General features: G+C 44.7%; 1 protein-coding gene across 10 annotated transcripts in view; it reads left to right on the top strand.

Annotated features, from left to right (window-relative positions):
* LRRC20 (leucine rich repeat containing 20) overlaps positions 1-22373 on the top strand; it is a 192947-nt gene that overhangs the window by 86064 nt on the left and 84510 nt on the right. For all 10 annotated transcript variants that reach the window (XM_039546760.1, XM_039546752.1, XM_039546759.1 and 7 more), the window contains one exon: positions 12509-12676. In XM_039546760.1, the coding sequence (XP_039402694.1) occupies positions 12509-12676 (168 nt within the window). The remainder of the gene's footprint in view (positions 1-12508; positions 12677-22373) is intronic.

The following is a 22373-nucleotide window of genomic DNA, read 5'->3' as shown; positions in this document are numbered from 1 at the left end:
GCCGGGGGTAGCGCATGGACCCCCTATCTAGAAGCAGGACCCGCTGCTGGCCGCTTCCGGGGCACAGCGCAGTGTCGGAAAAGGAAAGCACTAGCCTGCCTTAGCTGGTCAGCACCACCAACAGGACTTTTAATATCCAGGTCGGCGGTACTTACAGTGCCTTACATGCTGTGACCCAATACTGGGTCACGACCCACGGATTGAAAAACACTGTTCTAATGGGCCAGTTCCTGAGAAGTGCTGAGCACCTGCAACTTCCTCTGATGTCCCAGAGTAGCAGATGCTCTCCAACTCTCTGTGTTAGTCAGGGTTACTGTTGCAGCCCTCCAGAGTCAATACAGCAGCAGAATAGCAACGCTGTATTGGATTCTGCTTTGGGCATCCTCATCACAATTGTCAGCTAAGTCCTGATTCCTGCATCTTTATTGTTGGTGATGACCGACAAAGGAGAAAGGAAATTGCCTGATACTTTTTCAGATGTCAGGCTGTTCTTGTAATTACAACACTATTATATTGCTTTATAAATTCCCCGAATTATGTAATTTATTGCAAGAGAAGATTCTATGTAGAAAACATGAATATCACTTTTTGAACAAAACTACACTTTAAAGACTTGCTGATGCTAGATGAAAATCTTTGACTATTATTTAGGTTAGGAAGAGATCTGTCTACATATCATATTGTCAGTGTTTCTCCTTATTTATTTGCAGAAAATTGCATGAAAACAAGATTTTGATCTCTGAAGAGTTCCACTGTTGCTGTTGCTTCTGCACCTAAAGTTGTAATCCTCTTTTTTGTGTCATCTCTGTTGTTGCTGTGGAAATTATTATAATGTTATAAACAGAGAATTATGACCTGAAGTGGAGAAGAACCAGCTAGTGATAAAGAAATACAGGAGCTGTATGTGAGCAGAATTTGTTTTGCATGGAATCATCTTCAAATTTTTTTATGAGCCAGCAGTTGCTGTATAAAGAAGGGTGTGGGTTAGTGATTTACTGAGAGCTCCTTAAAAGCTGCACAACTGCTCTAAAGCCGATGCAAAGTTCAGCCTGTATTCGTTAAAAAAACATTCCAGAGGCTATCAGCAATCTTGACATAGATGTGAATGGCTTAAACAAAAATACCCATTTGGCTGTAGTCTTGCCACTTCCCATTTGCTGCCAGTCCCTTGTTTCTACTGTAGAGGTGGAGTCGTATAAGAAAATTTAGGTGAGGAGCTTAGAGCCAATGGTTTGGGGGTTATTTTTGTTTGTTGTTTTTGTTGTCTGTGTTTGGTTTTTATTACTGTGCTGTGAAGAGGAAGAGAGAGGCTCACCCATAGTGGGGGTGTTACCTGCACACATTAGAGCACCCCACCTTTTCCCAGTCTGTAGGGCTCCAGGGTGTAACTAACCTGGTCGATTTAAGTACCACACCCTTTCCCAATATGTAGGGCTCTGGGTATATACTATTACTGCAGGTTTGCAGGACCTTTTACCAGTGAAAGAGCCTTACACAGTAATATACTACATAACCTCTATTTATTAACAATCACCAGAAACAGACTTCACATGCTACACATACAGTGCTCACCCCTCCCAATAAAACAGATGAATTTTTCTTGATGGCCAGTCAGGACCAGGTCCACCTGGGGGACTCCAGTGTTTGCATGGTGTCATTGGCAGAGTGTGGAGGTCTGGCAGCTCTGATCTTTGGGGCTGTGTCCTGGAGCTGATTCCCAAAGAACTTCCTTTTGGACCCCAGTTTATAGTGAAATTTGAGTCCTTTTTAGCTGTACCTTAACCAATCATTATACTAAAATTTTACTAACCAATCCTAACATAGTGTAACAAAATTCTCTAACCAATCCTATCCCACCACCTTAATTAATTTACACCTAGCAAAATTAATTATGTACCAGACAGAAACAATTAAAGAACCAGAGACAGATCATACAGATAAACAATAGAGAAGTGGGGACCATAATGACAAAACAACAAAGAAATGAGGATTTCACAACCACAACTATGGATAAGTGATTTTTTGCTAGTCAGGATGCTGTCAAACTAAGTTTTCTTTAGCCATCTTAAGATCTGTTTCTTTATCTGGTGATAGTGAGTGCCATTAGGACAGGGTCTCCTTCTTAACATTCTAATATGACATTGTTTTAATGTAATTTAGATGGAATGTGAGGATGTGACTTCCTGCTTCTCAGCTAATTGCTGCTGCTTGGCTGCTCTTTTAATCTGGCAGCAGACTAAGGCCTTAGGCCTTACAGTATGGCTGCAGACAAAGGCCTTATCCTTACAGGGGGAAAAGAGAGCTGTGTGATGGGAGTAAGAGGATGAAGATCCCTACTTGAGGCCATTGCTACACTATCTAGTCCTTTCTTTCAGTCACTGAGAAGGGCTTGCCTCTTGAAAATTCAGAGTTGGACTGGTAAGAACTGGCATGTCCCAATGACAGGAGTCTGTCCCTTGCAAACTTTTGAAGCAAAATGGATCACCAGATACTCTCTTGTACAACAATAACTTAAGGAGTTCCTTGAGTATGGTTCTTATCAAACTTCGTGAATCTATTGATTTTTTCATTTGTTTTTATATGAATCCACACAAATACATGCTTTGCTCAGTAGGCTTGTCTCTGCTTCTAAGTTGAATGTTTCTGATAGTTTACTAATAACCTCTTCAGCTTATTTCAAAGCAAGCACTATAAGGATCTAATTCAAAGGCGGATTTTTAGTGCATGAAACAAAATACCAATATTTTCTCAGTGATCATGGGAAACATACAAGTTTGCTTTCTGCTCATCTCTTATTTACCTAACAGTGGCAGAATGACACAAGATTCAGGCTGTCTAAAAAGAAACAGAGAAAGGAATTGTTGTTGCTTGTTTATAGAAGAATTATTGTTTGTGAGACTTTTTACTGTGAAAGGCAGAAAATCAATACAGTGCATTAGATATCAACCTGCCTCCCATCATTCCTGCAGTCCTGGATGGTATAAACAGCATCATGTAATTTCTGAGTGTCCTGAGGCATACAAATTAACCTCAACATGACCAAAGGAAAGAAAAGTTGCTTTGTCAAAATGCCATATTTGCAATTTCTTTTTTGTAGACGAGTTGGATGAGGGAGAGTGACAGGGGAGGCTCTGTTGCCTGACACAGGATTCTGAGATATTTGTAAGGCCACCACCTGCTTAGGTCAAAACTCGTTGGTCTATTGTGCCTTTAGTGCACAGTCCTGCATAGGAGCAGTAAAGCTATCCCCCATGGGGGAACACCAGGAGGAATTCTGCTCAGAGAAAGCCCACCCACAGCAGACTCTTTTGGGATGGGGATTCATGGTTCCCCTTCTGCCTGGCTTTCTTTGGGTACACAGAGGTCATAGCCTATGTGTGCCAAGCTGTCAATGGACTGCAATTGTGCCAATACCTGTGCAGGAGTACAGGAGGAGAGAGCTGCTTGTCCTCTTCATCCCCACAGTATAGTAGGGCACAATCTGGCCCTACTTTAGAATCAAAGGTTAGAAGTCATCATGTATCAATGCACTAATACAAATACAGAATGTGCTGATTACCATGCTGTGCACACACATTTCTTCAGTCCTAAAGCTCTTAGGTGCAGTGCATCACAGTGCTCAGATGGTGTGTGTGTGTGTGTGTGTACACACAACACCATCAATATGCACTCCTTTTGCTTGTTATTCCTTGCATATAAATATATGTATATATGAGTGAGTTGTGGCATGTACATATGTGTTTGTGTATATATGCACTTCCACATATGGTAGAGATAATCCGTTTTCTGCACTAAAATTCTCACCAAAATGCAAGGGTGAATTTGTTTCTCATGAAAGAGAGGAACTGCTAACACTAGCTTGAGTCAGGCACATGTACACAAGTACAATGCAACCATTCCTAAATGGCCTTGGGAAAAATAAATTCAAAATCATAAAAAATTAACTCAAAACTGCACCCAGTATGTATGTCCCTTTGGCATACCAGAACAAGGACACCCATGAATAGGCAAAATAGGCCATCTGAGTGAAGTTGGACATAAATGCTTAGTGTGAAATGGTCACGGATTACTCTCCATGTCTGTCATAGCTGATAATGTCATTTTCTGGAGTGTGCACCACCGGTCTATAAAGGTGGTTTAATGGTAAATCCACAACAGTTAGAGCAAAGACTCTGGAATAACAACAGAAAAGCAGCCTCAGCAAAAAATGAAGCTTAGAACAAAAGACTGATTTGCATTTCAGAGGCAAGATTTAACACTTCTAAGAGAGGTCTGTTCAGAGTGGGACAGTGCAGAGTCCTTTCAGGTGGGATGTAGGCTTCAAAGTCTAAAAAGGAACTGAACAGGTAAATTGAATATTAACTGGATGAAGCAAAGTTATATCTGCCTATAAACCATTCTACTCTGGTCCAACCTATCAGCACCCATCACTGCTGGGCACATGAGATGCAGTGCTATTTTTCTTTGGCTAGAACCCGGTGTATGCATAAAAAGGTTTTCTATTATTCCTGTGTTATGGACACTGCATCAGTGTCTCTTGGCTAATCCAGAATGTAATTTCTTTTTTCTGTGAGACTACAGAGCACATCAGCTTTGTAGTTCTCTATCTCCGAGACTGTATAATGTGACAGACTTGATTAGCCAATCCTTTGTGCTGCACAGGTGATGATATAGATAAGAAAATATGGATTTTCAACACAAGTTACATTGATCGGTGGCTGCACCTATCTTTCTCCACTTGGAGAGATAAGCAGGTCTGACTTCTTCAGCAGTCTCCAGAATTAAACAAGGGTTACTGAAACCGAAAGGTGATTTGAGAAGCAAATACATTTCTAGAAAAGGGAGTAGAAGAGCTATCCAGCCTTCTGCAGAAAAACCTTAAATGGTCTCCTGCTTAGTGTTTGGGGGCAGGGGTTGACCCAACACCGAAAAGCCACGCTGAAAAATATCTCCCAAAGCCATGCGCCTCCCCTAGCAACATCTATGCAATTTAAAGGAATACAGTCATTGTTCCCACAAATCCAACCCCATTCTGCTCGAGGAGCTGGGAATGGTGGGAGGGGGGACTCCCTCCTTGTTTATACAAAGCCTGCAGGGAAGCCTGACACCCTCATTTGCTCCTCCAACTCTCACCTCAGGCTGGAGTTACTGCTTTCTCTGTTGCATTACAGAGAGCCTGAGCCTAGAGCTGGCCCTCTACCTCCTGTGCTCTTGCTGCATTTAGCAGCTTCTGGCCCTAGCTGATAGACGCTCCCACTCTTTTTGCATAGATGGTTGTGACCTGGGACTAGATCTGCCAAACATAAGGTTCCAGTGGTAACCTGTTTGAGTACTGCTTGCTAATTTCCCACACATTGAACACACATAGGGCCCATCACTTAAAGAAGAAATAGAGGTTACTTAACTGTGACAGGAGGTTTTTCAAGATGAGTGGTCTTCAAGATATCTGTATTCCGCTACCTGCCATATTTCCCCTGTGGGTCCTCACTGCCCCTTATACCCTCAGTTCAGACCATGAGGAGAACAACTCCCAACAGATACTGCTTACTAAAAATCTCAAGATTCCAGTGCATGGTGAACATTCATACCCTCATGCAGAATACAGATAGGAACCACACATCTCAAAGAACCTTCAGTTAGAGATAAGTGACCTCCATTTTTATGATTCCTGTACTACAACCCAGAATCTCTATGTATGATACCCTCTGCACTCCTATTAAAGGTGCTAAGGCAGCCTGCAGGATTCCCAGTTTCCCCTGCAAGAGTGACTCCATGAGAGTGTTTAGAAATTTCTAACTGAAGTAAGAGTTTATTTTCCCCCATTTGAAATGACTTTTTCTGAATGCACTGCAGCATTTGGAGTGAAGGAGATTGTTGCATTGTGACTCCTTTTTCCTCCTACCCCATTCTTCGATCTACTGCATGACCATCTCTGGTGTGTTGGATATAACTAGTCTGCTTTATAGGGACACTGAACATATAGGATGAAGTCCTGTTCTTACTGAAGTCAGTAGCAAAACTCCCTTTGACTTCAACAGAGCCAGAATTTCATCTATAGGGAGCAAGTGTCATATTCTGATATCTGCTCCAGGACAAGTCTTGTCACTTTTAGTTAGTTAGTTTTATACTATTTCTAAAAGCAGTGTCTAATAATGAATTCCTGAAGTATCACATCAGAGAGACAGCAGCTCTTCACAATATATTAGCCTTTTGAGATTTCAGAGGGCTTCTTATTAGTGGGAGTATTAAATTAAAATCCAGGTCTCTCTGTGAGTTGTGTATTAAAAGGTCAAGGTTTTGCTCTAGAAGTGAGGTTTTTAGAGATGGAAAACAATTTTGAGAGTCCCCTAGATGAGCCCCTAATAACTGTCTATCAGGCATTAATTGCTTTTTTCTACCCATTCCGTTAGTACTCCAAAAAGTGGTAAATTAATGAAGAGAAAATGTAAGTGCCATGTAGGTGATATCAATTTTTTCAAAATTCTTCTGGCATCACCCAGGTAACTCACCTTGCACATGGTTAATTCAGTGCTCCTGAGGTTCAAACAAGTAAGACACATTAAAATATCAGTATTCAAGTAGGAGACAAGGCTGCCTTTGGATGCTGTTGGGCAGAGGAAATGATATTTTTGCCCCTCCCCAGCAAGGGGCTGGAAGAGATTCTACATACTATGAGCCAGATCCTGAAGTCTGGTCTTTGTGTAACCAGTGCAGCTCAGGAGTGGGCTGTACTAATGTACTTTAAAAATCACATTTGCCCTTGAACATTGGTTCCCCTCCCCTCCCCAACTTCTGCTAGCTTCCAAGAGCCCCAGACATCTAGGAATCACTGAAGTACAGGAACATCTCAGCCATGTCCTTTGCCCCTGGTCATGCCCAGCATTGGAGGGCAGCAAATGATAGGCTGGGGGAACTGGCAGAGAACTCTTTAACAATATGGATGGGTGGTGTTCCGTATACCCAACCCATACGCTTCAGTCTGTTCAACTCAATGTAGCTTTGCTGTATGACAAATATAGGAACCTAAGTAATGAGATTGGAGTCGAACTGAGTTCTTGGGGAACTGAGTGAAAGAGATATCGGGGAAATCCCAACACAGAGAAGCCAAGAACCTTATTCCGAATGTGACCGTGTGTGTATATGTGTCTTTCACAGAAATGGTCATGGGTTCTCATGGACTGGTTGTCCTGGTTCAGTGGCAAGATTGAAAATACAGCGGGGAAGGGTTCAATCACCTTCTACATTCAGGTCTTCTGCTCTGGTTGAAGCTCTTCTCCCATTGGTACAGCTCGGGATACTGGGGTCACTGGTACGTGGAAGCCTAGTAGGGGGGAGGGCTAGCTCAGTGGTTTGAGCATTAGCCTGCTAAACCTAGGGTTGTGAGTTCAATCCTTGAAGGGGCCACCTAGGGATCTGGAGCAAAATCAGTAATGGTCCTGCTAGTGAAGGTAGGGGGCTAGACTCAATGACCTTTCAGGGTCCCTTTCAGTTCTATGAGATAGGTATATTTCATTATAATTCAGGTGGATAGGGTGTTGTTAGGAGTCCTTCCTGGTCTCTCCAGGTTTTCAAAAGGTTACTGTTTTATACTTGCATTTCCTCCTTCTTCCCAGGCTGTCAGATTTTGTAGTCAGTAAGTCCCACTTTTCTTACCACCTCAAATGGTCACTGACACTGGGCCAGTAATTTTAACTCTGAACATTGCACAAATAGCAGTATCTGGCCACTGGTCAACATTCTTGTAGACCTGTCCCTTTGTTATAGGCCTTTTCTTGGTTTGGTTGGGCTTTCAATAAGTTTTATTTTGCAAGGTCCTCTTAAGCCTTTCTCATAACTGGAGTATGTATTGCACCACATTTATTGTCTCTCGTCCTTCTTCCTCCCATGCTTCTTGGAGGAAGTCTCAAATCCCCTGAGGCTGTCTCCCATATAACAGTTTGAATGAGGAGAATTCTGTGGATGCCTGAAGAACCCCTCTGACACCAAATAGCAATGATGGGAGTCACTGGTCCCAGTGACAAGGATCTGTTATACAAAATTTCTTCATCATCTCTTTCAGCATCCGATTGAACCATTCAGCTAATCCATCTGTCTGGGGGAGGAAGGAGAAACAGATGTTCTTAAAGAGTCTTAACGTTTAACAGAGCACACAGCTCTTTCATCAAGTATGACACAAAATTAGTTCCCTCATTGGTTAGGCTCTCTTTCGGTACCCCAGTCAGGTCAACAGATTCATAAGCTCATCCATGATGCTTGCTACATTCGTAGAGAGAAGGGGGATGGCTTTGGGCTATTGGATCGTGTAGTCCAGAACCACCTGCATATGCTGATACCCTGTAATGTTTTTCTCCAGCGGTCCATCACTATTCTTTCAAAAGGTACCCCCACTGTAGGTAGCAGGTTGAGGGGAGTTTTTGGGGTCCTCTTGGGTCCTGGCAATTGACACTCGGGGTATGACATGCAGTAGACCTTGATCTTTGTGTGCATTACTGGCCAACAGAACCTATTAATTACCTGTTCATAACCCCAAGTGCCCCCTGCATGGGATTAAGTGGGTGAGCCATAATAGAATCATAGAAGATTAGGGTTGGAAGAGACCTGAGAATGTTATCTAGTCTAATCCCCTGCTCAAAGCAGGACCAACACGAATAAGTCATCCGAGCCAGGGCTTTGTCAAGCCGGGCCTAAAAAGCCTCTAAGGATGGAGATTCCATCACCTCCCTAGGTAATCCATTCCAGTGCTTCAACACCCTCCTAGTGAAAAAGTGTTTCCTAATATCCAACCTAGACCAACCCCACCGCAACTTGAGATCATTTTTTCTTGTTCTGTCATCTGCCACCGCTAAGAACAGCCTAGCTCCATCCTCTTTGGAACTCCCCTTCAGGTAGTTGAAGGCTGCTATCAAATCCCCTCTCACTCGTCTCTTCCGCATACTAAATAACCCCAGTTCCCTCAGCCTCTCCTCATAAGTCATGTGCTTCAGCCCCCTAATCATTTTCGTTGCCTTCCGCTGGACTCTCTCCAACTTGTCCACATCCCTTTGGTACTGGGGGGACCAAAACTGGACGCAATACTCCAGGTGTGGCCTCACCAGTGCCGAATAGAGGGGAATAATCACTTCCTTCAATCTGCTGGCAATGCTCCTATTTATATAGCCCAATATGCCATTGGCCTTCTAGAAAACAAGGGCACACTGCTGATTCATATCCAGCTTCTCGTCCACTGTAATCCCCAGGTCCTTTTCTGCACGCCTGCTGCTTAGCCAGTCGGTCCCCAGCCTGTACCAGTGCATGGGAATCTTCCTTCCTAAGTGCAGGACTCTGCACTTGTCCTTGTTGAACCTCATCAGATTTCTTTTGGCCCAATCCTCCAATTTGTCTAGGTCACTCTGGACCCTATCCCTACCCTCTAGCATATCTACCTCTCCCCCTAGCTTAGTGTCATCTGTGAACTTGCTGAGGGTGCAATTTATCCCATCATCCAGATTATTAATAAAGGTGTTAAACAAAACACTTCTCTTTGATATCTTCTTGGAACAAGGAACCGTATTTTTGTCTCTTTAGTTCAATGATCCCTCTCCAGGCAATATAACTGTCCCCCCCCCAAGTTCAAAGGGGGCCATTGCTTTAGCAGCTGAGGGTCCACTGTATCATTAGCTATTCCACTTGATCATAAGCTTGTCTTAGTGTCTGATCATCTCTCTGTTCCCTTGTGAAATCTGCCTCTCTGATTAGGAGCTCTCCAACCAATGGGTGTGGGTTCTGAGTAGTCTTTGGGGAAGGGGCAGGGCCTCTCACCTGGTGGGAGGTCCCTTTCCTGGGGTCCTCTGTTTCATCCAATCATATCAGTTCCTTTGGCCTCCAGGAGGAAGGTGGCCCTCACAAGTAGGTGATTACTCCACTCTTTTAGAATTTCCATAAGTATTTCCAGTTCCTGCCCAGGATTACTAGATATCCCAGGGTCGAAACTAGTCTTACGAAGAGGTTCCCCCTATATTTATTCCAAAAAATCAGACTTGGTGCGGTGGGTCATATATCTCCATGTACACACTGGAGAAAGACAGTTTGTCCAGGGAAGCCGTCCTTGCTCACCAACTGCTCTCTGATCAAAGTCCTGCTGAACCCTAAGTCAACTAGCCCAGGCTTCTGTACCCCTTTGACCTTCACTGGGACCATTATTTTAGATGGGTCTTATTTTTGGGCCCTAGTGTCAGCTGTCTAAGATTGTCCATAGTCATATTCCATAAAGGGACAGTCGCAGCAGAAGTGACCTTGTTGCCCATATGGAAAAACGGCTTTCCCCAGTGGTGGTGGTTGTTGGTTCGTCACCGCGGGGGAGTTTGGTCTTCAGAGTTGACACCTTCTGTGGGTTTAGATATTCTCCAGGTTTCCATTCCTGGTTGAGCCATGGTCCTGTGGCCTTGCTGTACTCTCTGGCCATTGGGAACGCTATGTCCGAGCCACAGATCCAGTCAGGCCTGCCTCCTTATCTAGCCTAAGCCTTGGGAAGGGCTGGTCCCCTAATCCCAGCATAATTACTCCTCAGTGTCTCAGAAGGGGGTCCGGTGGCAACTATTTAATTGTCCATTAAATTTACAACTTTGGCCAAAATCTCAGATCAATGCTTGAACCCTGAGTCATTCCCCCCAGCTCGGAGGATCTGGGTAAACTGTTCTATTGCCACCCACTCTGGCACCTGTATCCCGGCTCATGTCTCAGGTTGGAGTGAGCAGCAGCTGTGATCCTTGAGTTATCGGCTACCACCTGGAACCAGTCCCTGGTGAATATTTCTCTCAGTGGGAATGACTGTGTGTAATGAGGTTCACTTACCACTGTGGTGCCTCCTGTTGGTTGTCTTGGGAATTAGCTCTGTGTGTTAATGTGCCCTCTTCAGGCGGTCCCTCACTGCTGTCACAAATAAAGTTTCTGACCTTCACAATCAATCACCAGTCTCTCCTTTGCACGCTTTATCAGGTGTGTATTGCAGGTCTCAGACAATGAGAGCTTCTGGGCTGTATTTCCCCAGAGCTCAGAGCAGAGGGTCTGTTCCCTTCCACTGCCTGCCTCCTCTCAGCAGCTCTGCTTCCCATTTTAATCTCCACCTCCAGCTAGTGCAGGGTTTGCAGATGGGGCAGGGCAGGGCCACCTGGGCCCAGAAGTCCTCCTTAACCCCTTGTTGTCCAGTGTGGGGTTTGTATCACCATCACAGGCAGATGCTCAACATGGAAAATTTTAACCCAATTAGTTAAAATTTTGCAAGATATAAGTAACCGAAAACAGGATCCTATAATGGAAAGGGTCAGGCAACGTGAATAATAGGCAGTGCTACCTGCACTACCTCTAATTCCCCTTAGGAAAACACCATCAACATCAAACTAGTTTCTGTAATTTATTTAAATAGTCTTTTACCATATTGCTCTGGCTGGCAAGGAGAATGAGGTGAGGAGCATTTTCATGCTGTCAAATGTACAAATATCTGATAAGCTTATCAATAATTCTGGATTTTCTGGGTACTAATTGTTGTTTCTAATAATTACCCAATGTTCTAGCGAGGCACTTTATCCTTAAATCACTAATATATACTCTCATCTTTAACTGCAGCTTAATAACATTATTTTTTGGAAATTGTTATCACTGAAACTATCAGATCTTTCAGAGCATTAGTCTCCTCTTAATGCATAGGAATTTATGCTGTTCCATGGTGAAATTCTTATGAAGTTATAGAAGGATTTCTAGTGAGGGAATCTGTTAGGGACTGATTCTGTTCCCTTTATTTGCAATGAATGTCTCACTCCGCAAGTAACCCCACTGAAATCTGTGGCACTGCACATGAAATAAGGTACTGCTCATTGTGACAGGGAGTGGGGTGGCAGAACTGGCCCCTTAATGAGAAGCCTGGTTGCAGTTGCTCACAAGATTTCAAAGGGCTAGACTGTGGCCAGCACCTACATGGACACAAAGTGGTGAAGTCAGGAGTAAGAGAACTCTCCTCTGCACAGCCCAGTCACCCACCAAGCAGACGGGCTGCTCCTCTCTAGGAACTGTTCTTCCAAAAGAGTGTGGGAGAAATGTGGTGGTGATGTCAGAGGCATAGCTCCCCTGGCTGGCTGTGCTGTGCTGAGGAGAGTATGCTGCATGCCTCACAAAGGGAGTCCCAGATTATTTCCCCCATGCAAGAGGAGCACTCAGTGATGCAACCTGCCTCTTTGAGCCATAATGCTCCCTGGTGCTTACCCTGGGGTAGTGCAGCTCTGCACCTCTCACAACGTAAGGGTGTGGTTGGCTAAAAGCCACAATTTAGCCCAAAAGAATTTAGTCCTATCATGGATTAGGCCACATAGGCTAATAAAGGATGGATTTGGTTGTTTCTCAGACAAAAATTATGTTTTTCCTTCTCCCTTGTCACTAAGAAATCGCAGAAGCTGCAGCAATGGTGGGTTGTGGGTTTTTTAAGTTTTCATGATGTCACTTTGTCTCTCCCCTGCCCCCATTCCCACCCAAACCGCAGAACTCAACCTGGAAGGGAATTATCTGCATCGCCTGCCTGAAGAGATGAGAACCCTGTTACATCTGAAGGTCATCAACCTGTCCAGGAACAAGTTTCGACACTTTCCTGAGCAGTTGACTACCTTGAAGGCTCTTGAAACCATCAACCTTGAAGAGAATGAGATTACAGGTAACCTAACAGGAGAGTGTGTGAGAATCAAGTGCCTTTATGTTAGATAACAATAGACCAGCTGACAGCTCGTGGACAGCATTTTGTTTTGTAGTAGTTTTCCTCATGTTTTTTATTAAGGGAGTTTGAATCAGAACAGGATTTTGTTTCTTAAATAATTATCTGCTACCTACTCAAGCAGTTTGTCTGGCATCAAGTCACAGGTCTCATTTTGTTTCATCATAATCATCTTCACAGCAATCAAATGTCATGCCACATACAGAGGGTTATGGGCCAAATACAGACACAGTAAAAGCACAAGCATCTATTGAAATTAGAAATGGAGCTGTCCCAGCTTATATTATGTTTGAGCTAGTTAAGGTCACTGACACTATGCATAAGCCACAGAAGCAGATGAAAGCTTAATAACAAAGATCCGATTTACTGGCAGAGGACTTTGTGATAAATGATGAAGGTATCACTACAACTCACAGCGACTCTTTTTAAAGCTGGACAGTTCAACTGAACGGAATGGTATAACTTAGAGTTATCAGTTTAATACTATTCTGTTTCATATTTATTGTGTGTACCAGCACTTCTCAGTCTAAAGGCTTTCAGTATTAAAGAGTTCATAGTAGGCCAAAAATTGACATACCATTTTTGTGTTCTTTGTAGCAGTTGTTCTCAACATTTTCCCTACTGCATGATCTCATGCTACAACAGAAAAAAATGTTGGGACCCCTTCTCCAGCTACAGAGAAAAGGAGGGTGTAGAAGGCAATGGAAACTACTGACTTTCAAGTTGCTTAAGAAACGTCCAATTTTTTTTAAGTGTTAATGTAAGGATGGTTGAACAAGCTGTTAAATTTATTAAAATAAATCATCGTTATGGAATGTACCTTACAACAGCTTTGACAGTCTGATTTCCAGTATCATCAAATGGCAAAGTAATTTTTTTCTTCAAACTGCCTATCCTGCTGGGAAATACCATTGCAGTCCTCACATAACTCTTGTATGTACATAATTAAGCCTAGAACATTTCTCTTTTCACTTAACAACCTTTTCCTTTTTTGCCAAATCCTTTTTTGTTTCACCTGCATTTCTCACCTCCTTCCACAAGTGGCTCCACTGAGATTTTTAGGTTTAGATTTTCAAAGCCACTTAAGGGATGTGGATAGCCAATTCCTAATTGGTATCCAAATCCTCTAGGCAGCTTTGAAAAATGTCATCTTAATGTCTTTCCTCCCTTTTGCTTTTGCCACAGTGTTCTGAAGATTCCCCTATTTTCTGTCAGCCCTAGAATGGGGAGACAGGATTTTCTCCCTCACCGCCCCTTTGGATAAGGAGTGACTTTGATGAGTTCTGGAGCAAGCCACTGCTGGCCCCTCTGTTGGAGTGAAAGTTGTTATAACTTGAGGTCTTTGAGGTAGAATAAAATGGGGGAACTGATGGCTGTGTGAGCCCTCCAGAGAATGACTGGACTACCTCTACAAAGTGTCTGGTGATGCTCTGCATTAAAGGACATTATGTAAGAGCAGAATCTGTTATATACTGTCTCTCTGACTCATCACAGCACATTACACTTATATAGTAATAAATACTGAGCCATGATGGAGAAATAAAAACATTAATTAACCAAGTAGACAAGGTGTGTGAGGTAATATCTTCTATTGGACCAATTTCTACTGGTGAGAGACAAGCATTCAAGCTTACGGAGAGCTCTTCTTCAGGTCAAATTAACTAGGTGGCATTTGTAACTGATTAAAAACACTTGTAGCTCTCAGGAGTGGTCCTGCGCTCCACACTTCACCTGTCAGAGAGCTATAATTTCAAGGATCTTCTGCTGAAGTAAATTACCCCAGTCACATGCTGCTAAATGAATCTGTGCCCTTTAAACATGCCAGACTTCATTTTCACATATGTGTGGTCTCCCAGCTTCAATGCCTTTTTGTGCTCAATTTTGCTAAATGTTCTCCAGTTACAATCTCTGCAGCCAGATAAGGAGAAGCATTGACAAGGTCCAATTGTCCTATCGTCTCTGCTGGAAGAACAGTACCCAGTGGGCTGAAAATCAGGGGTACCCTCTGGGTCTAATAAGAAAGTGGAATCTCTGGGAAGAGGAACAGGGAGCAACTCAGTTTAGTGACCTCTCAGCCAGTGCCGTAACAAGGGCGAGGCGAGTGAGGCACTTGCCTCAGGCGCAAAAAGCCCAGGGGCGCAGAAAGCAGTGGAGGAAAAAAAAGCTGCTGGCACAGAGATATCTATAACCGAGGTGATCTCCCCCCAGCCCCACCCCCACCCAGGGGCGGCTCTAGAAATTCCGTCGCCGCTCGCGCCGTCCTTCCCCGGTCCCGCGGCCGGGGCAGAAGTGCCTGCGGACGGTCCCGTGGTCCCGCAGCTCCGGTGGAGCATCTGCAGGCATGCCTGCGGGAGCTCCGTCCGAGCCGCGGGACCAGCGTGCCCGCCGCAGTTATGCCTGCGGGAGCTCAAGCGGAGCCGTGGGAAGAGGGGACCCTCCGCAGTCATGCCTGCGGCAGGTCTGCTCGTCCCGGGGCTCCGGTGGAGCTCCCGCAGGCATGACTGCGGAAGGTCCGCCGGAGCCAAATGCCTCCCTGCCAGGACAATGCCGCCTCACGCGCCTGCTTGGCGCACTGGGGTCTGGAGCCGGCCCTGGCCCCACCTGCCGCCGCCCCCGTGCCACCCCCGAGTGTCCCCTGGCCCTGACTTGCTTCCCCCAGCCCCTTCCCCCAACCCGGATAGCAGCTCCATGCTGCCTCCCTGCAACTACTGCTGCCGCAGGGTCCTAGTGCCCCCCATTCACTGCCAGGGCAGACTGACTGAGCCTGCCCTTCCCCCTCAGACCCTTTCATTTTCCAATGGGACCCTCCAGCAGCACAGGGCCGCCCCCACCTGCAGTCACCACTCCTGCCCCATGCTGGGCAAGGAGGCAGCTCCATCTCTCACCCCCAGTGAGGCTACAGTCAGGGGCAACATCAGGGGAAGAGGCGCATGCAGCACCCCCTGGCACCCACCATGGGGGAGGCGAGGGAGATTCCTGGACCTGAGAGGGGCCCCTAGGAGCACATGCAGTGACAGTGGTGGGGGTGAGTGCGCTGCTGGGGGGGCAGGAAAGCGGGGGATCCTCCCCCAGAGCTCGCTGCTGCTGGCAGGGAAAGGGCTGGGGGGAGTCCTTCTCTCTGGCCCCTGTCCTCAACCCTCTGCCTGAGCCCTGAGCCCCTCCTGCACCCCAAACCCCTTATCCCCAGTCCCAGCCAGAGCCCTCACCCCCCACACCCTGATCCTCTGCCCGAGCCCTGAGCCCCTCCCACACCCCAAACCTCCCATTCCCAGCCCCAGACAGAGCCCTCAGCCCGACTCTTGCCCTGAGCCCCCCCCACCACTCCAAACCCCTTATCTGCAGCCACAGCCCTCACCCTTGCACCTCATCCCTCTGCACCCCTCCCATCCCCAAACTCCCTCCCAGAGCCTTCACCCCAATCCCCTGCCCCAGCCTAGGGCCTGCACTCCAGACCTCCTCCCTCACCCAAACTCCCTCCCAGAGCTTTGGGTGGGTGGGTGGGTGAGTGAGTGGGGGGGCAGAGTTTGGGTTGGGGTGGGTTCTGGGCACCACCAAAATTTCTACAAACCTACCACCCCGATTCTGCCCTGCAGACCTGAACTCCCAGCATTCTCAGGACACTTGCTAATCCCTAGTGGCCACCACTGATATCCAGCACCTCCTACCTCTCTTAACCTGTGAGTCCTTCTTTGGCTTGGAACTGGACTGGAACCAAAGACCATCTTGGAAGCAACATTACCAGCCCAAGCAGTCAAAAATCATGAGTTGACCCCCCCCAAAATCACAGGTTCTATCACCGCCACTTCATTCATTCTTCGGCAGCAATTTGGTGGCAGGCCCTTCCCTCCAAGAGGGACTGAGGGACCTGCCACCGAAGAGCCGGCTCTGGGGGAGGGCACAATTTTATATTCTTGTCTCAGGCGCAAAAATACCTAGTTACGGCTCTGCTTTCAGCAGTGCTTCTAATCATGTGATGTGCAGTTTCTTAAAGCTTCTCTTTCTTTCTGGCAAGCCCTAGCCTGTGATAACTCACTATATGAGATGAAAATCCAACCTGGCCAGGGAGTCAGTAAGTTTAGTTGTTTTCAAGCAGTTGGCTTTTTCTGCCTTGAAAGCTTCACAAGTAGGCAGTCTAGGTAGGGTACCTTACATTAAGTGCAAGGGATGCTAGAACCTGCCATTTCACTGATCCTGTCTGTAACAGGGAGAGGGATAGCTCAGTGGTTTGAGCATTGGCCTGCTAAACTCAGGGTTGTGAGTTAAATTCTTGAGGGGGCCACTTAGGGATCTGGGGCAAAAATTGGTCCTGCTAGTGAAGGCAGGGGGCTGGACTCAATGACCTTTCAAGATCCCCTCTAGCTCTAGGAGATAGGTATATCTCCTATTATTAGAATTAATCAGTAGGTTTCTGTTAGGACAGGTGCTCTATGCAAGGCAGCTAAGATGGATAGAGAAAATGACAGTTTATGCTTAATTTCCCCCCATGTTTTGCACATGGGTTATTTTAATTGGATTTTAGTTTTGACCCAAGAAAATCCTTTTGTGGTCGCTCTGGTAAGGTAGCACAGAGCAAGAGAGACTGTGTAAAAGATAATACCCTTTTCATTTGATCACACTAGACAAAACCTCTCTGGGAAGGATCAATTGTACACTATAAGGCACTGATAATTGGCCCAGTTAGAGTATTTAGGCGGCTGGCCAGACAGTAAGCCAATTAAAAGCTTGCCCTGATACACAAATAGCTGATAAAGAGAAGCATGTTTTGAAAGAGGATGGTGAGAGACAATGTCTGAAATTGCTTATAAGAAAGGAAGGCAAGGGAATAACTCCTTCCTTCTCCTCTTCCTACCAATTATAGGAGGGAAAAAGATCATTGCAGAGGTTTTTTTTCCTTGTTGCTTGTTTGACTCAGATTCAGAGTGTGATAATAGTGCCAAGTTCTGAATCCCTTCAGAGTTATTTTCCACACTTCACATCAGAAATTCATTTTTTCATGTGAGCTTTCTTATATGCACTTACTCTGCTGCAATAATACAAGAAGAAATAGCAGAAGTCTATTTTTTTTTAAAGAAAATTGTATGTGGTTTGAGTAGTGTTTTTGGCAGTACAAGATTAAACTGTAAAAAAGAGACCCCTGTTGTGTGAAAACAATTTAAAAGAAGGTTGGAAACCTATTCTACTTTAACTAATAGTTCTGTTTTTTTCACTATGTTTTAAGTTAGCTGGCACACCAGAAAACTAAGGATTTGCGTACGGGGGAAGGTGTTTGTTTTTTTTTCATATTAAACTGCCTTGTGTCCAAATGATACAATTTTTTTTTTAAATTATCTGATGACTGTCTGTGAATTGGATAGTCTGCTATGAAAGCGGATTAAATCCATTTTGAGCTGAGTTAGTCTAGAAAAAAGCTTTGTATGGATGCATTTGTATTTCAGATTAACTTTTTCACTACTGGCAGTCCTCTGACTGCTGTCTCACATCCGTTGTCTCACAGCTGGACTGACTTGTCTGTTTACCTGTATGCCTTCTATTGCTCTGGGGCTCTATTGACTGGATATTATCTCCCCATTTAAATGCTGGGCATGCAGCTAGGTATCCCACATTTGTGAGTACATGCTCCTGGAGTCAGATATCCTTCTCAGCATTATAACAGCCATGTCTCTCGTTTTCTGCATGGAGCCATGCAGAGATCATGAATTCCCTTGAGATCTGCGAAGAGAAGACAGTCCAGTCCTGCCTTAAAAGCACCCACTAGAATGCCAAGAAAAAACAGGTTATATCAAAGTTGCTGACAGAGACGGGTCACTCCTTGGACAAGTTGCAGTGGTGCAGCAAAGGAAAGAAGCTCTGGCAGAATTTAAAAAAAAACAAGGACAGCAACAAGACCATTGGCAACACTGAAAGTTCCTGCCCCTACTATTGTGAGCTGGACTGGATTATGGCCAAGGAGGCTACTACCAAAGCCATGTATTTCCTGGAGAGCACCAGTGGCACCCAAGAGGCCGTGGCCCCTGAGCCCCAACAGGATTCAAGGATGGAGAAGATTCCCAGAAAGTCAGGATGTCTTCCCTATGCAAGAGCCTGAGGGGGAGAGAATGTTGGGGGTGGCTCCCAGAACCCAGGCAAACACCCAGCATGAGAATGCTGGGGAGAAGACCTCTCCTGCCAGTATTACATGCTTTGCTGCAGTATAACTGCATAGGGGAGTAGCAACAACTTTTGTTCTGGGGACCCCAAGACCACTGTTGACTTGGACAGATATGAGCTGGGAGCTTTTCTGAGCCTGCTTGGCTTTTATTTCTCCATGCCCACCCTGCTACATGCTCAAATGGTTCCCACTGAAGAGAATTTAATCTCCACTGATGTTATTTCTCTGAAATATCAAATCCCACAGGCATCAGCCAAACTGCCACCCCCACGCCCAATTTCCTGTGCCGCTTAGCATTCTCTCTCTCTCTCTCTCCCCCCCCCCACTGGATGACCAATGCTCCCCGCTCCCCCCCATCCCATCCTCACTCAAGCTAGCAGCACCGGAGGGGTTAAAAATCAAATACATTGTAGTGCAGGCATGTTTATTGAAACAGCAGATACTGAGAGAGAAAAGGCAATACAAATATTTTGCTTCACAGTTTGAGCAATTCCCTGAGTTGTTAGCTACCTTAGCATTTAGGAAGTATATTTCCCAAAGTGAGACATTTCAAAATGCATCACAATTATAAAGTGTTTATGGCTATTTTCAATCAGACTCTCAGGGCTTGTCTACACTTGAAGCGCTACAGCAGCACAGCTGTCTCAATATGGATTTCAATATAGATGGTCACTACAGCAATGTGAGGGATTCTCCCATCGGTGTAGTTAGATCAATGGAAGAATTCTGCCGTAGACCTAGAGCAGTCTACGCTGGGGTTAGGGCGACTTAACTGCATCACTCAGTGGTGTGGATTTTTAGCCTTTAGCCACATAGCTGGGTCAGTCTAACTTTTGAGAGTTTCATTTCATACAACGTCAGCTTCCTTCCTTTTTCAAATTCCCTGGATTCTGAGTTAAAATGGAATTGGAAACATTCTTTAGTGTTAGTAAAAAACACATTGCTTATTATCCGGTGATACTTGCATATATTAAGTCTACATGGTTAAAAAAAAGTCCACACCAGACCATGATGAGGGATTGGTTAGTACTGACTTGGAGAGAAAGAAACCACCCTACTGAATCACCCACTCCACTTCCTACAGCTTGTCTCCAAAGTTCTACAATCCAAGCAGATGTCCTGATTTTATATGGACAGTCCCGATTTTGGATCTTTTTTTTATATAGAATCCTATTACCCCCACCCTCCACCCCCTGTCCTGATTTTTCACATTTGCTGTCTGGTCAACCTAATCCTGCCCTTCCTCCATCCAAGGAAGAGAAAACATTCAAACTGGCATTCAGACTGGTCATTAAATTGCCAAGCCTTCATGTTCTGCCTCTTGTCAATGGACACTGGCAGGACACTAGCCCACCAAAAGAACTGTGATCAGTCTTACTCTGTTTTGAAACAGAGGCACATGCATACATGTAATGATTTACCCCCACTCTCCTGCTCTCTGGAATGCTGCAAACTGGATTTTCATAAGTCTGGGTATACTGTATACTGTGCTGATCACAAGCACAGGAGAGATTGCTACTGTTGGGGAAAAGCTGATTTGAGTGGAGTGACTCCTAATTTAAACCAGCAGAACCTGGCCCTTTATTTGTCTGAACAAATGGAAAAATAAAAGACTTGATTCTGATCTCACTTGCACTGGTGTAAATCAGAATTAGGAGTCACTTCATGAAGCCAGTGTAGTTAAACTGGTGTCATTTTGGTGTAGGTGAGAGGAGTCAAGCCAGTAATGGCAAAAGGACAGATTTGTATAAAATAGTATCATTGTTTGGTGTTACTTTGAATGATCACTGAACATTGCTACTTGCCTTGTGTATATTCTGATCCACAGACAGAATAAATATTATGCATCCAACTTACACTTACTGTGAATGACAAAATTCGATTGCACTTGAATATTTTTGCTTGTCATACAATAAATGTTGGACTTGAGAAAATGAAAGGAGAAAGAATAGGATCATACTAGTCTGTGGTGTGACAAAGTCAGGCTAAAGGCTCCTCCCCCAGCCTAAGGGGAGGAGCTACTGAGCCCGGAACTCAAATACCGGTAAGTATGAGGGAAAACAAGGACAGGTGTAAAGTCAAAGAGTCAAAAGTAGGGAACCTGAAGGGGACACTGAGCAGAGAACCCCGGACAGCATCCACTGCTCCTCAAATGGTGTGTTAGCCCTAGAATGGTAAAGGCCATTTTGTCTACAAGCTGAGAAGGGTTTACCTCAGGTCAATTAGGGACACATGAGTCCAGTTAAGGGCTGCCTGGAATCTTTTAAAACCCCTCCTCTGTGGGGAGGGAGAAGAAACAAGCTGCTGCATGGCTAGTGGCAGTAGGGAGATAGGCTTCTCCAGAATGAGAGGCTGCCCCCTCTCCTCACAGGGGAAACAACTAAAATTGAATGTCTGTTTAGAGGAAGGGCTAATAGCCTGGGCCAACAGCAGGACACTCCCTGCCCAGGGTGTCCCCCTTTGTTTTTGTATTTGTAAATTTGTTTCCTTTCGTCTTAGGCTTGCACTGCTACCTACCTTGAAAATACTGATATGTAAACACAGAGGGGAAAGAGAAACACTGTCTAGAAGGGGGCTGATTTACCCCAGGCCTCTCTACCACCAGAGGGGGAAGTGCTAAGTCCAGTGAGATGGAGGAGGTGCATTACAGTGCATAGATACAAGCTTAACACTTGGCAATTTGATGAGAGAGGGCAGCCAACAGATGCAAACAGACAAAGGGAGGGAGCGAGGGGAAAGGATGAGGGCAATGGACTCAAGAAAATTGTTCTGATGCTAAATCGTTATGAAAGGAGAATCAGAACCATGGTTTTTTAACTCTTGAGAATATGGTCCTGATTCAGCAAACTATTTAGGCATGTGCTTAACTTTAAGTCAGTGAAACTAATCATGTGCTTAAAATTAAGCATGTGTAAGTGCCTTGCTGAATCAGTGTGTTACCTTTAAAACATAAAACAGTAATGTAAATAGGATGTCTAACTCTTAACCTAGAAGGAGATTGGAAATTGTTTGATTTTATTAGTGGATTTTTTGTTTTTGTATTGTTTTGTAGAACTGGATGATAAAATTCTAATAAATCAGAGTTAGCTTTTTATAAGGTGGATTATACTTTGTGACTGAGTCCCCAACTGCATGGGATAACATCTTATAAAGAAGATCTCTGAGACCTTGCCTGATGTTCAAGACATTCTGTTACAAAGAAGTAAATGGAGTGTTTCATTGCTTTTTCTGAAGTGTTGCTAACAGGTTTATATTTCCAATTTTACAACTCATCTTCCAGTAGTACATTAATCAAGAGTCCAGCACTGAGCATATTATCCAGGGTGCCAGCTAGTCAGATTTTTAGAAGACAATGTCATGAGCAAATAAGTGCTGCCTGCTTGCAGACAGTGATAAAAGCCTTTTACATAAATAGGTCAGGAATTCAAGTTTCCATAGAAAAGCAGAACTTTCCAGGCTTAGATTTGTTATTTATTATAATGACAGTACAAG

The sequence above is a fragment of the Mauremys reevesii genome, linkage group 7 (genome assembly GCF_016161935.1).
Source record: "Mauremys reevesii isolate NIE-2019 linkage group 7, ASM1616193v1, whole genome shotgun sequence".
NCBI classification, from domain to species: Eukaryota; Metazoa; Chordata; order Testudines; family Geoemydidae; genus Mauremys; species Mauremys reevesii.
The sequence above is the reverse complement of the archived record's forward strand: the minus strand, read 5'-3'. Positions and strand labels throughout refer to the sequence as shown.